The sequence below is a fragment of the Poromitra crassiceps genome (genome assembly GCF_964638095.1).
Source record: "Poromitra crassiceps genome assembly, chromosome: 15".
Taxonomy (NCBI): Eukaryota; Metazoa; Chordata; class Actinopteri; order Beryciformes; family Melamphaidae; genus Poromitra; species Poromitra crassiceps.
Genome location: NC_139634.1, coordinates 10319685 through 10334708, shown reverse-complemented (window position 1 = coordinate 10334708; position 15024 = coordinate 10319685). Strand labels below are relative to the sequence as shown.

Below are 15024 nucleotides of genomic sequence, written 5' to 3'. Positions count from 1 at the left end.
ATCCATTCTTGTGGTCAAGTACTGTTTGTTATGCATAATTGATGAGCTCATAACTAATGCATGTTTTTTGTTAGGCAAGTTTATTTATAGCACATTTCATACACAGGCAATTCAAAGTGATTTACATAAATGGATAATGAGAAAAGCAGTGTTACGAGGTAAAATATAAGATCAAAGATTTAGAGAAAATTAGTACAGATGAATGTTTCATATTTCAAAGTGTTTCACATAAAATTTATAAAGTTACAGTGTTACAAGGTGAAATAGATCTAAAAGGTCACAGTGCAAAATTATTAGCACATTTTTACTTTGTGAGTAAATTCATATATTTACATCTTAAATTATGCACTGTTGTGAATGAATTCTGTAAGTCGTCAACCCCCCACCCTCACACACGCCTCCAGATAGTGCTTATTCACAGTTACGTCCTGCTCTTGGCTTGTGTAGCCTCACCATCACCGGGTGGGACTGTAATCTCATGTTTTGGCCTTGCCTACCAGACAATATGAATAGGATCCACTTCTCAGGCTCTCTGGATTTCAGAGGTTCTGGGCCATTTACCGGCCTCCACTGCTGCCAAATGAGGTCATATTAGACAGGGCGGGAGCCCCTGCATAAAAATTATCTCAAGATTGAGAGAAAATTAGTGCAGATTAATGTTTCCTATTTCAAAGTGTTTCACATAAAGTGTATAAAAATAAAAGCAGAGTGTTACAAGGTGGAATATAAGATCCAAAAGGTCACAGTGCAAAAATAAATCAGCATATTTCAAAGTCAAACAAAAGCAATGCAGCATCACTCTCACACTTAAATTATTCAGTCTGTTTAATTCTCTTTACACATGAAAGTAACTAAATCCATGGCATTTCTGTCTGTTATGGTCAAGATTGTTGTTTTATTTACAGGGTTGGGGGGTAACGGAATAGCCTACATGTGTTCAGAATACAGTAGGCCTATTTAAAATACAGTACAAAATATAAGTAACTGTATTCCAGTACAGTTACAGTTTAAATTGCTTACTTCTCTTCTCTTTACTTAAACTTGGCTAAGTGGTGTCTGTGGAGTATAATTAGAAGAGGACAAGTGGCACATCAGCTCCAGAGTCTCCTATAGTTCTTTAAAAATTGAATACTTGAAGGGAATACTTTTATGTGTTTGTTTTGTTTTATTTGCTCTAACATTCATATGAAGCATGTTGTGTGCACGCTGCACGCAGTGTTAAAAAAATGAATCTAAAGTATTCTGAGTATTCTAATGGAATATACAAATTTTACATAGGGCATGTATTCAGTATTCTGTAGTGCAATACATTTTAAAAGTAACCCCTCCCAACAACACAGTTTATAAATAGAACAGTGTCTTACTGTATGCCACAAACAGTCAATATAGCTTGAGAGAGTGAGTCAGAGACCACAGGAGATGTTCTGCGTTTTGTCGGAGAAAGTCAAAGCAGTAATTTACCGGCTTCCCGCTTGCCGTAGTTGGACCTTCTTCGTTGGCAAACATGGCGTCGTCAGATGTCCACGTCCGAATATGTGAACAAGAAATACTCAAATATGACTTAGAAATCAAGGCTCTCGTTCAGGTGGGTATATTAACTCATTAAAAATACGTAGTGTTTATAAATACACTGGTATTTCACATTGTCATTCAGGGGAATTGGTCGTTTTTTTGTCTCAGCACTGCCAGCTGGGTAACACAAGTGCACGTTACCCGGCATGTCGCGTTTCTTTCCGTTTAGAAACTACGACATTAACGCGACTTTGTTTTGATGCCAATGAATTAACCTTGCAATGTTGTATGAGCTGTGGGTCTCTCCCATCTGTGTCTTGTCTCTCCAGGATATCAATGAGTGCGCAGGTCCTCAAAACAAGCTGACCGAGCTGAACTCCAAAGTGAAAGAGAGATTTCACAACCTCACATTACGGATTCAGGTAAGAAACATTGCTGGTCAATCTCTCAAACAAACATAATTTGCAGTCAGTCACCATAAGAACCCCCAAAATACTACTACACACATAAAGGAGATTACAGGGATAGGTTAGCTTTTTCGAGGGGGTTGTATGGGGTACCTGTCGACAGTCAGGTGCCTGTGCGTGTCGAGCTCCAAGCACTGCAACAACCTAGACTACTAGTTTGATCTCTCTCTCTCTCTGACAGGATTTAGAGCAGATGGGAATGGAGCAGGACAAAGAGTCAGACAAGCAGGCTTTATTCAGCCAGGTAGAGGGTCATCGAAAACAGAAGCGGAGGTAATGCTTTGACTGAGTTAGTAGACTGAATTGTCATTGTGTGTCCTCCTTCATGTTGTGTTTATAATGCAGACGTAACTGCCAATGTGTCTGCATAAAACAATGCAATTATATTTGTCTATTTGATCTAATACATATTTTCGTATGTTCTTGTAGCAACCAGATGACTTGGAGGAAAGCCAACCTGGCGAGCAAACAGTCCATAGACCACTTGGAAAAGGAGGCTCTTCTTAATGGATCAGGCGGCGCTGTGAGACAAAGGTGAGCTAGGACCACTAGCTCAGCTAGGTGAGCCAGGATGCTTATATCATCTTCATCTCTTCTGTCACTGTGACTATATGAATTTCCCCATCCCTTCGAACCAGGAAGATGACCAAAGAGGGCCTGGCCCAGACATCCAGTGACATCACAGAGAATCTGATGAGCATCAGCCGTATGATGGCCCAGCAGGTCCAGCAGAGCGAGGAGACCATGACGTCGCTAGGTTAGTTTGCATCATTAATCGCCATGTCCTGGTTTACATGTATGTGTGGCTCTTACTGTGGACTTTTATCAACACTAGATTATCAGGCCGCTATGCAGCCTTCAAATCTAGTTTGGTGGGACTCCGTCCTCTTGTTGTGTCTGTGTGTGTCTGTGTGTGGTGTTGTTGTGTTGTGTTTCTAAAGTGCTGGTGCCTCGGGGGTTAATGTTGTATGAGCTGGTGCCTCGGGGGTTAATGTTGTATGAGCTGGTGCCTCGGGGTTAATGTCGTATGAGCTGGTGCCTCGGGGGTTAATGTCATATGAGCCGGTGCCTCGGGGGTTAATGTCGTATGAGCTGGTGCCTCAGGGGTTAATGTTGTATGAGCTGGTGCCTCGGGGGTTAATGTCGTATGAGCTGGTGCCTCGGGGGTTAATGTTGTATGAGCTGGTGCCTCGGGGGTTAATGTCATATGAGCTGTCGCCTCGGGGGTTAATGTCGTATGAGCTGGTGCCTCGGGGGTTAATGTCATATGAGCCGGTGCCTCTGGGGTTAATGTCGTATGAGCTGTCGCCTCGGGGGTTAATGTCGTATGAGCTGGTGCCTCGGGGTTAATGTCGTATGAGCTGGTGCCTCGGGGGTTAATGTCATATGAGCCGGTGCCTCGGGGGTTAATGTCATATGAGCTGTCGCCTCGGGGGTTAATGTCGTATGAGCTGGTGCCTCGGGGTTAATGTCGTATGAGCTGGTGCCTCGGGGGTTAATGTTGTATGAGCTGTGGCCTCGGGGGTTAATGTCATATGAGCTGGTGCCTCGGGGGTTAATGTCATATGAGCTAGTGCCTCGGGGGTTAATGTCATATGAGCTGTCGCCTCGGGGGTTAATGTCGTATGAGCTGGTGCCTCGGGGGTTAATGTCATATGAGCCGGTGCCTCGGGGGTTAATGTCGTATGAGCTGGTGCCTCGGGGGTTAATGTTGTATGAGCTGGTGCCTCGGGGTTAATGTCGTATGAGCTGGTGCCTCGGGGGTTAATGTCGTATGAGCTGGTGCCTCGGGGGTTAATGTCATATGAGCTGTCGCCTCGGGGGTTAATGTCGTATGAGCTGGTGCCTCGGGGGTTAATGTCGTATGAGCTGGTGCCTCGGGGTTAATGTCGTATGAGCTGGTGCCTCGGGGGTTAATGTCGTATGAGCTGGTGCCTCGGGGGTTAATGTCATATGAGCCGGTGCCTCGGGGGTTAATGTCGTATGAGCTGGTGCCTCGGGGGTTAATGTTGTATGAGCTGGTGCCTCGGGGGTTAATGTCGTATGAGCTGGTGCCTCGGGCTTAATGTCGTATGAGCTGGTGCCTCGGGGGTTAATGTTGTATGAGCTGGTGCCTCGGGGGTTAATGTCATATGAGCTGTCGCCTCGGGGGTTAATGTCGTATGAGCTGGTGCCTCGGGGGTTAATGTCATATGAGCCGGTGCCTCGGGGGTTAATGTCGTATGAGCTGGTGCCTCAGGGGTTAATGTTGTATGAGCTGGTGCCTCGGGGGTTAATGTCGTATGAGCTGGTGCCTCGGGGGTTAATGTTGTATGAGCTGGTGCCTCGGGGGTTAATGTCATATGAGCTGTCGCCTCGGGGGTTAATGTCGTATGAGCTGGTGCCTCGGGGGTTAATGTCATATGAGCCGGTGCCTCGGGGGTTAATGTCGTATGAGCTGGTGCCTCGGGGGTTAATGTTGTATGAGCTGGTGCCTCGGGGGTTAATGTCATATGAGCTGGTGCCTCGGGGGTTAATGTTGTATGAGCTGGTGCCTCGGGGGTTAATGTCATATGAGCTGGTGCCTCGGGGGTTAACTCATTCATGGCCAGTTTAGGACTGCCAATATTTAGCACAGGCCAAAGATTTTCATAATTGTTGGTCATCTTTCAAGACCCACAGTAAATTATCTATTAGCACCAGAGTGATTTGCAATACCTCAAAATGAAGATGTACGTCTCTGGGTTCACCAGGAAAAAAAAAGTGAGCTTTTAGCATGTTCTGTACTCTACTTATATCCATTTATATACACCCTGTTTTCACCCAAAAGGTCTCTCTGAGATGACAAACAGGAGAAAAGGCAATTTCTGTAAAATACACATTCTCAGGGAGAACTCGCTCTCAATTCTTTTATTTTGAACTGTATTGACATCAGACATGTAAATACTATTCGTTATGACACAAATGAAAATATATATATATATATATATATATACACATGAAGTGCTTTTTTTTTACATTCAACAATACAGCAGTGTGAGTGAGTGTGCAGACAGACACACAGACAGACAGACAGACAGACACACCGACAGACAGACAGACAGACAGACAGACACACACACACACACACACACACACACACACACACATGATCGCCCTTTTATCTTCGTTGCGTGATTTCTAACCCCACATAGGATAAGCAATAACCACGCCCTGTGGCGCCGGGATTGGCCAGGAGCAACACTGGAGGGCACGCAGCCCAGCGATTTCATGAACCAACTGAATAGCTCTTGAGAACGGACAGCGGGCTGCTGTGACTGCCGCTTCTGCCTTGTTAGCTGTTGTGTCCATGTCTCCCTGTCCTATCAGTATCCTCCCTGCTATTTGATCGTTCCCGTTTTCCCCTCGGCTATTCAACACGTCCTCACACGTCCTTGCTGTAATCCAATTTGCCCTTTGGGACATTAATAAACTACTTGAACTTGAACTTGAACTCACCGCCCTCTGGAGTCTGGATTAGCATCATGTCATATGGGGTTAATGTCATATGAGCTGGTGCCTCGGGGGTTAATGTCGTATGAGCTGTCGCCTCGGGGGTTAATGTCGTATGAGCTGGTGCCTCGGGGGTTAATGTCGTATGAGCTGGTGCCTCGGGGGTTAATGTCATATGAGCTGGTGCCTCGGGGGTTAATGTCATATGAGCTGTCGCCTCGGGGGTTAATGTCGTATGAGCTGGTGCCTCGGGGGTTAATGTCATATGAGCTGTGGCCTCGGGGGTTAATGTCGTATGAGCTGGTGCCTCGGGGGTTAATGTCATATGAGCTGTCGCCTCAGGGGTGTAGGCCTGGTCCCCTTTAGTGAAGCCATTGCATGTTAGATCGCCGCTCTGGCGGCAGGTGCCAGTATAGGTCACAAGGCCCGCCTCCCCATGTTAGTGGATGGGGAAATGGACAACCGAAATAATCACAGTACACGTCAGATAATTTTTTTCCAAAGGTGGTTTGTATCATTTTCGATAGTTATTATCATGCTAATGCCTGTGCAAGTGGTCATTTTTCTGATCAGTTTGTTTTTAAGTAGTTATTTGACATATAAAAAGGGGTGATTGACAGCTGTGGCAGCCAGTCTCAAGCCGTCATTGGCTGGACAGGCTCTTCATATTATAGAGCTAGCGTTAGTTTTACATAGACAGGACACAGTACTGCTTGGTCTGTTATCTACCAGACATATCGTTGATCTGCAATAAAAAGGACATTGTTTTGAGAAAGGTGCGTGAGGAAGTAACGTTGGTTGGGGACTGAAGTAAGTTCAGTAAATGTGTTTTATTAGTTACTCCAGCTACGTTATCGGTTATTTTAATACACAGTGGTTTTAATGGATGCAGGCTACATTAGCCGCTTGAGTTAGCCGGGTGTTTTTGCATTATTTGTCGGCTTAATATTACTATAACTTAACAACCGATAACGATAGCTGGAATAACGCAATAATAGACATATTTTCAGAACTGACCAGGTTGTCCAACTGACAGGAAATGTGTAACTCCCGGGTATAAGATGGGGCCTACTACACAACCACCAGCCATTAGCTAATCGCTAACGGGTTAGTGTTAGCTTAGACAGATACTGGAGGTTTTATTTTTGGTATTAAAGCAATACATGTTTTTATATGGATATCTCAGGGAAATGCTTTGACTGTGGGGATGTTCGTTCTTCACAAGCTCCTCTCTTAGTAACGATATACCATTGGCATAAATAAGATATAGCTCAGTGGGATATACAGAGTCAGAGAATAGACCAGTGGTGGCCCGGCAGTGGTGGCCCAATGGTTAGAGAAGCGAGCTTGTGACCGGAAGGTCGTCGGTTCAATCCCCGGGACCGGCAGGATAAATCTGGGTGGGGAAAGTGAAAAGGCAGCGCTTGCCCCTCCCTCATTACCACCACTGAGGTGCCCTTGAGCAAGGCCCTTAACCCCAACTGCTCCAGTGGAGCTGATCAGTGGCCAGCAGATCAGACTGTGGTTGTACTGGTCAGCTTCCAGGTATGAATGTGTGTGTGAATGTGAACAGGGCACTCCTGAAAAAGAGAGCATTGCTCTCACAACCCGATCTCCAAAAAAATTGTAAAATAGCAACGTTTGTGGACAAACGTTGGTATTTTACAATGTCGGCTAAGAAATTGTAAAATGGGAACGTATGCGTCTACAGCGGTGGGCGTGGTTTGGGCGTGTTTTACGGAGATTTTCTGTTTCTAACCCCTCCCCCTACTCTAATCCTAACCCTAAAATCTCAGAACGTTACTATTTTACAATTTTCTAGCCGAAATTGTAAAATAGCAACGTTGGTCCATATCGTTGGTATTATACAATTTTCTGTGAGACTGTGTTGGCTCTCAGTGAGACTCCCCCTGTATAAATAAAGGATAAAAAAAAAAAAAAAAAAAAAGACCAGGCAGCCTGGCTCATGCACTGGGCTAACGTTAGGTTTGGCTACCCTACCCACACTGTACCAGTACAACAACATAGCCTCACGGTTAGATTTGTTAAAGAATTAAATCATAAAGTTAATCAAAATGCCACGAAAACATTAGGCTAATCAACACAGAGCTGCAAACATCAGTTCATCCGATATTTTCCCCCTGAGAGCAGCCCTGGCTCCTCTTCAACCCGGGCTGCTCTCAGAGCCGGGCTGAGAGCAGCCCGGAGGTCTGACTTGTCTGGTTGATTGATACAGCTCAATCTCCGACAACGAAAATCAGATTTTCGTACAGGCGTCATTTTTGATAAACTGATCTCATAGTGGGAATATTCCTGGTTACTTTTGGCGAGACAAAAAATATTACAACTTAAAGTGCCATATTTACAGAGCTAGATTGTATATAAATACACAACGCACTGTGCGCAAATCTAGAAACAGCAGCTCTACATAAGAAAGTTCAGAGGGGCGGGGACCTCAAAGAGGTTCTAACTCAACGGAGCTAGTGCGCAGAATCTGGTTCGCTGATCTGGCAGGATTTCGGCTTCACTCGACCCTGCTGGGCGGAGATAGCCACGCTCAGTCCATATTTATTTATGTCGATGCTCGGGGGTTAATGTCGTATGAGCCGGTGCCTCGGGGGTTAACGTGGTATGAGCTGGTGCCTCTGGGCTTAAAGGGATAGTTCAGTTTGTTTGAAGTGGGGTACTTGCATACAGTCAGTGCACTGGGTAAAGCATTCTGGACGCATCGCACCCCGAGATAGGAGAACTGCACTCCAGCTGTGGCAGGCACAGAGAGCTGTCTGCTGAGTGTGAAGGAGCCATGAGCAAAAACGTAAATAAAAAAAATACATCAAATGCTTCCATACTGCACCACCTGGCATAATTCCGTCAATGCTGATAGATTTGGGACTTCAGGCCAGGAGAATGATTTCTCTCTTTTGGAAGAATATGCAAAATTGCAAATGCTCTCTGTGAGCTTGTGGTTGAAGGAGAAGCAGCCTGTCTTGCTTTAGAGAGACTGACATAATGTGAGAGGAAAAGGAAAACAATGTAGCAACATTATGGAAACCTTTCTTAGAATTCTTAGAAAATTAGAATATCCAACTCATAAATCTCATGATTAGCTTCTGATTAGCTGCTGCCTTTTGTCATTTATATTTTTGTTTGTTTTCCCCCCTTTATTTTCATTTTATGTGGCCTTTATTGTCTTTACTTGTTTGATTATCTTTTATATGTGTGGAAAAATCGGAATAAAATATTGTAAAAAAGAAAAACCCAGCTCTCTTGTCAAGAAAGGTCTGTATTGAACGGTGTTTTGTCCGTTGTTTGAAGCGACCTCCTCGAGGACGGTCCAGGAGACCAACGAGGACTTCAAGACGATGACAGGAACCATCCAGCTTGGGAGGAAGCTCATCACCAAGTACAACCGCAGAGAGCTGACTGACAAGCTGCTCATCTTCCTGGCTGTGGCCCTCTTCCTCGCCACCGTCCTCTACATCCTGAAGAAGAGGCTGTTCCCCTTCCTGTAGTCCAGGTACTTTTGAGTAAAGCTCTGCTATAACGTTAGACGAATGTTTAGGATTGGAACTGTCCAAAAATCACCACAAACTATTTTCAAAACAACTCAACTCTGAATGGTGTGTGTGTGTCGTGTTATACACACAGTACCAGGCTGGTATCCAAGGTTCATCCTATTTACTGGAGCACTGTAGCACATTTCCATTGCATTGTGAAGGCTTTCATTTGATATTGTTGGCAAATGACCATGGTATAAGCGGGATAATCAACTCCTAGGTTGAACCATTTGAATGCACTTCGCGGAGGCAACCGTTCTTCGCCTCCAGGTTGTAAAATAGTTTAACGCACACCTAGGAGTTGATCATCCCATACTTAGTGTGACAGTGATGCGGTGCATTGCTTTTGTTGAAATCTTATGTGAGAAGAGTGACGGTCCATACTGTTTTCTTCTTGTCCTATGAAATGCCCACGCTGTTTTATTTTGTTGTTGTGTATAACATCAAAGATGCATACACACATATTCTTGAAGTATAGAATTTGAATTTCTTTGCGAATCAGGTGGCACTTGTAATTCAAGATACAAGCTGGTTTTGCTTCAGTGGTTACTATACCAAATCAGTTGTGTGAATATATATTTGATGCAGATGTAGAGTTCATGTTTAGCTGTCCTCAAATCAGGAGCAAAGTCAAATCAGTTTGAGAGTGAAACATTGTCATCAATGAAAATAATCTAAACGAAACTTCAGTATAATCAGACTATAGTGTAACAAGTAGCACTATTCTCCTGATTCCAGTTACAGATCTTCCCTAGTCTCTTATCAGTCCAATTTCACATCTAAATGTGCAAATTTATATATATATATAAAGGTATCATCTGTAGACTTTCTGTATACCGGTATGTAACAGAAATGTGTCGATTTTTGAAACTGTATCATAATTTAACCAAACCATCATATAGTGTACTGTATATAGTCACTGTTAATTTTGTTGTCACCTGATATCATGCAGGTGCTGTGTAAATAATGTGCAAAGCCAGGATATAATCATAGTTTTAATTTATTATTCTAATGAATGTAGCAAGTTAATGCAATTTTGGCAATAGAAGTACTGTATTTAACTTATTTCTGCTCACTAAAGATTCAAATGCAACCACACTTAACGTACTGTTGTAGTGTTTCACTATGTAATCAGACTAGTATATGTGCACATGGAATTGTCTGTTTAATTGTGTTCAGTTATTGTATCTATACGCACAGAATATAAGACAAATTAGCTTCAAAGTAAGAGCGGTTCTACTCTTCCAACCTTGCCCGTGTTCGCTTGGCACCGACCTGCAGCAGAGCTGAGAAGCTCAGAAAGGCAGTGGCAGTAATCACATTGGCAGAGATAGAGAAGCATGCGTCCCTGCCTTTCTTCAGATAAGACCCGGAAAAGCAGATTATTCCGACCCGTTTCCCTCTCCGTGTCCGGCGCGGGTGAGAGGGGATATTTTTAGGTTTGTGTGGCTTCGTTATCTGACGTTGCCTTTTCAACACCTCAGAGGAGCGGGTGGTCAGAGTCGCTACATGACCTTGCTCCCCTTTCCACAATTGTCTGACATTCATTGCCGTTTTGGAAAGAAAATCTGTGTAAATGTTGTCAGTATTATTGATTATCAATAAACACACAGCCATCTGGCATTTATGATTTGGACCATGTCTCAAATGTGTCTTTTCTTGGGGCATGTTTTTCCATTGAGACTCAAGACAACAGAGTGTGTGTGTGTGTGTGTGGAGAGACCTAAGAGATGCCTAAGCGTCTCTTACTCATTTAAAGTGGTGGCAATTGCGCATAGCCAGTTCCTCGCCTGTTCATATAGCTGCGCACTTAGGCAAGGCTCCTGGCTCTATGTCAAGCAAATTGGACTATTCTTGCATTTAGCGTGCGATAGTGTCAATCAAGTGTGGATGCTGGATGCGGGCCGTATCAGACAAGTGGGTCTCTGCAGAGCAAACCCAGTCTCTTGACGTATGCAACCAGGCAGTTATTAGGAATGTGCACCATTGTCCAGATTCTATAGTGGGTCTCAAACGTTTGGCTTCAGTACCCTCTTTCCCTGATTTCTGAATCCAAGTCCGCCCTTTACCCGACTACAACGATTTGCTTAGAAAACTGCAAGAGAAAACTAATGCAATGAATGAATGATAACCCACCTTTTGAAGATATAACATTGCAAAATAAGAAAGGGAGTGAAATAGTTAAATGATTTATTTTAACGTCCCATTTATTTCACGATTTATTCTTATATTTGACATTTTCCCCTTTCTCTCAAGTACCCCCTTTACCTCCATGTACCCCTACAGTTTGGGAAGCACTGTTTTTGTGAATTCTGCAGTTGCATGGACCACTTGTTTTTCACTGTTTACTGTATCTGTCCGCTATTGGGCTATCATAGACAGAATCTGTACATTTTTCATTGCTTAGTGTGAATCCACCAACCCAGTCTCTTCAATCTGCGTACAAATAACACGACTTCACACTTTCAAATGACGTTTATCTGAGTTTGTATTTGCAACTGAAACAGGAATAACTACTTAATCCCAGCAACGCTTATTGTCAACTATATGTTAAAAAAAAGAGAATATGCTGTCAAAGCTAATAATAAGATGCTCATTCAAATATTCAGTTATTTCATGCATGATCCATTGTTAAATATCGGATCAGGTATTACCTCTTTAGTTTGTCTACACTTTATGAGAAAAGCTTTGAGGCTGGGTTGTCTGCCAACACATACAGTATGTCTAGAGCCCAGAGCATGGTGTTTAATAGGTGAATAAAAAAATATATAAAAATTATAATATTTTTTATATTTTCCTTGCATAACTTAATTTTGACTAATTTAGTGCAGGCCAAGGTCAAGGCTCACAGCCGTTTCCATCAGAGCAACATTTAATAGAACAGTAAAAACGAGCATGCAGAGCGCATGATGCAGCCCACAACTTGTGTAAACTTCAACAACCTTTTAGCCCCATTTAAGCAAGTTGAAAGAAGCTTTCTAAATGCCACTTGAACACTTTAACATGACACTAACCATGATGGTGCAATATGACACTAACTGATGCTGCAAGGATTGTGGACGTTAAGGTCTTTTATTTGAGTTAGATCTCACTAATTCAATTCATTGAGGCAGAGAGTCTATTTTTTTAGTACCATCTTATTTATTAGGATTATTAATAATTGTTAAGATTGCTGAGTGTATGAAATATTATTAATTATAATAGTAATTATTATCGTACAACTTGTAATTATTTCAGAAGCATTGTATAGCCAATAATACTACTAATAATAGTAGTAGTAGTAATACAATAATAATAATCATAATAAAAGGATGATTATGAATAGGCTATTGTCAATAGTTTCCTATAAGCTAAATAATCATAATCATAATAATATATAAATTTCACTCAATTGTTAAATAACGATACATTCATTTGAGTATCAGAAATGAAGGCTGTAATTTCGCAAAGAAACAACTTTATTTACAAACAATAGCCAGGCTATATTATTTGCCTCATGGGTCTCAAGATGAAGTCAACAACAGGCAAATAAACCCTTACAGAACTGTCAGCATTCAATACAGTTATATGTGACCTTTGCCTTGAGCTAATGTGGCCATGAAATTAAACAAAAACTGGTGCAGATAAAAATGAAAAAACTGCTACGTAAGTTATTAAATAGTGAAGTTATACAGGCTCCGCAAAGTAATCAAGCACAAAGCCAATACGCCTTTCTATATTTGGTCATTTAACACCCTTATTTTACCATGTCCTAATGCCATGTAATGAGGACACCCCATTACTAGAGGAAAATGTGTTTTGCACATTATTCAGGTCCCCTACCCCAAAGTTCATGTAACTCCCGTTGCTGCAGCTGGAGGATCCTTGCACGGTGGTTGGATAATTGCAAGCGTAGTTCGTGTTGCAGCCCGGGCTGGGGTAATTACTGAAGGCCGGGTAGTTGTTGTAAGTGAAATGGTTGATGTGGCCCATGTTGTAGGAGGTGTTGTAGGTGGCCGTGTCTGCGAGGCAAGGCTTCCCGTCGCGCACTAGGACCGGGACCGAGACTCTCCTGGGCGGCGGGAGGGACACCATCTCCAGGCTCTGGTCCTGCCTCTGCCGCTTGCACTTGTACCTCCTGTTCTGGAACCAGATCTTCACTTGGGTCGGGGTGAGTTTGAGCACCCCGGCCAGGTGGTCTCTCTCCGGTGCGGACAGGTATCTCTGCTGCTTGAAGCGCCGCTCCAGCTCGTACACCTGCGCCTGGGAGAAGAGGACCCGCGGCTTCCTGCGCCGCCGCGGCTTGGGCAGGTCTGGATCCTCGGCCTTCATGTACTCCATATCGGCTGGAGGACTGAACGCTTCTGACGTGGAAAAATAAAAGATTATTATTATAGGAAGCATATGCATAGCCTATGCTGCTAAACTGTTGCTGTAAATAATAATAAATAATGTATGATATAGCCTACCTGCACGATGGAACAATAACTTGAACTTTTACCTCATCCTAATCCTGCCAATGTTTGGTTCGAGTCCCACTGGACCACCCATGATGCTCATAGGCCTACTGTAAAACGCTTTAGATAAAAGCGCCAACAAAATAGGGCCTATATTGTGTATAACATGATGTATAATTTAGGCTATGCTTAATTTGGAAATGTATGGTATTTATTCTAATGCAATCTTAAGTAGACTGTTGATTATTTTATTTGAAGCCATTTATAAATCGTAACCATCAATTAAGGGTTGTATTGATCGATTCAGAAACGCAATTAAAATATACAGTTAAAAAAAATCCATATTTTGCTTTAGAGTTATTGCCGTGTTGCGGTTCGGACAAACCATTTGAGCCTATACATTTTTGGTCTAGACTACAACTCACCTTTTTTGTGTTTTCCCTCAAAACAGTCTGATTTACCGTCCTTCACTATGTCCATTTCTATAAGGGATTTCGCATAAAAGGTAGAAGTGAAGCTGAGTTCATTACTTCTGCTGGCTTTAGACTCATGGAGATCTCCTCCAAACAGCGAGGCTCCGGACGACATCTCCCGGAGAGGTTCCTGCTTTAAGCGGGCCAGCATGCAGGAGGAGCTCGGCACGGTGCAGTCCATACGAGAAGAAATGTCCAAAGATACCATGTCGTCATGACTCTGCTCCAAGTTTAATATATCCTTTACAGAGAAGGGAGTGGACGTGGTCGGGCTAGGAAACATTGCCAAGAACAAAAACCTATAAACCTGTCATAAGCAGGCAACAACAACAAAAACCCTGCCTACAAACTCTCTCCAGTTCCTGTTAATATTTACTCAGCTCAAGTGTTAGTTTGTTATACCGGACTGATCTTGAGTGAAGTGTGCATTTTGAATGTCAACCTCGTCTCCTAACTTTTCCCTGGCCTCCCTCTCCAGTGACGCAGAGGTGGGAAGGGGGAGCCAGTGGGACCCTCATATGGAGCCACTGCTGCTTCCATTACAAATGACGTAAAATTATGCCTTGCATGCAGGCCTAATATACGTGTGTTCATATGCTGCAAAATAAATCAAATCGCATAATCAAAATCGTAGCCTATTTAACAGTAAATACATCTTAAGTGATCTATTTCCATAAACCAACTGATATCAACACTTCTCTTGAGTTGAACGATCTTTCTTATTCTGCCTTATATTGAGTTTTGTTTCTTTCTTTCATAGAAACAATTGAAACTGCACTGGAAACAGGTGAAATCACCTCACTGCAGGCAGATTCCCCCGCCCCCCACTTGTTTTAAGGAAACTATTCTGTAATGTAGCCTAATGTATTCTCACTAGACTTGTTTGGGTGTTTTGTTTTTTTCCCAGTGTTGCAGTTCGTCATTACGCACAACATTGCATTTATCCCAGTTTATTCTGGCACAGTATTTCGACACAGATCTTCGAGGAGCCTAGCAGACATAATTTATACAACAGTGCATAAACTAACGTTATCTTATCATCTCTAAATATTTCAACAGCTGAGTATAGCCAACACTGCACTAACCTACAGGCCTTGTGTTTCTTGAG

The 15024-nt window shown here is 43.0% G+C and overlaps 2 protein-coding genes across 2 annotated transcripts; one reads left to right on the top strand and one right to left on the bottom strand.

Annotated features, from left to right (window-relative positions):
• Nucleotides 1–1504: 1504 nt before the first annotated feature.
• Nucleotides 1505–10277, top strand: LOC310789743 (vesicle transport protein SEC20-like; the record flags this gene model as incomplete). Its single annotated transcript, XM_083651410.1, has 6 exons — nucleotides 1505–1585; nucleotides 1842–1934; nucleotides 2161–2252; nucleotides 2409–2513; nucleotides 2618–2736; nucleotides 8766–10277. The coding sequence occupies 6 exons, from the start codon at nucleotides 1505–1507 to the stop codon at nucleotides 8960–8962; spliced, it is 687 nt and encodes a 228-aa protein (XP_083507536.1). The 3' UTR covers nucleotides 8963–10277.
• A 2219-nt stretch (nucleotides 10278–12496) lies between these two features.
• On the bottom strand, nucleotides 12497–14199 carry nkx2.5 (NK2 homeobox 5; the record flags this gene model as incomplete). The annotated part of the gene is made up of 2 exons (XM_083651512.1): nucleotides 12497–13350; nucleotides 13869–14199. The coding sequence occupies 2 exons, from the start codon at nucleotides 14197–14199 to the stop codon at nucleotides 12749–12751; spliced, it is 933 nt and encodes a 310-aa protein (XP_083507638.1). The 3' UTR covers nucleotides 12497–12748.
• Nucleotides 14200–15024: the final 825 nt, after the last annotated feature.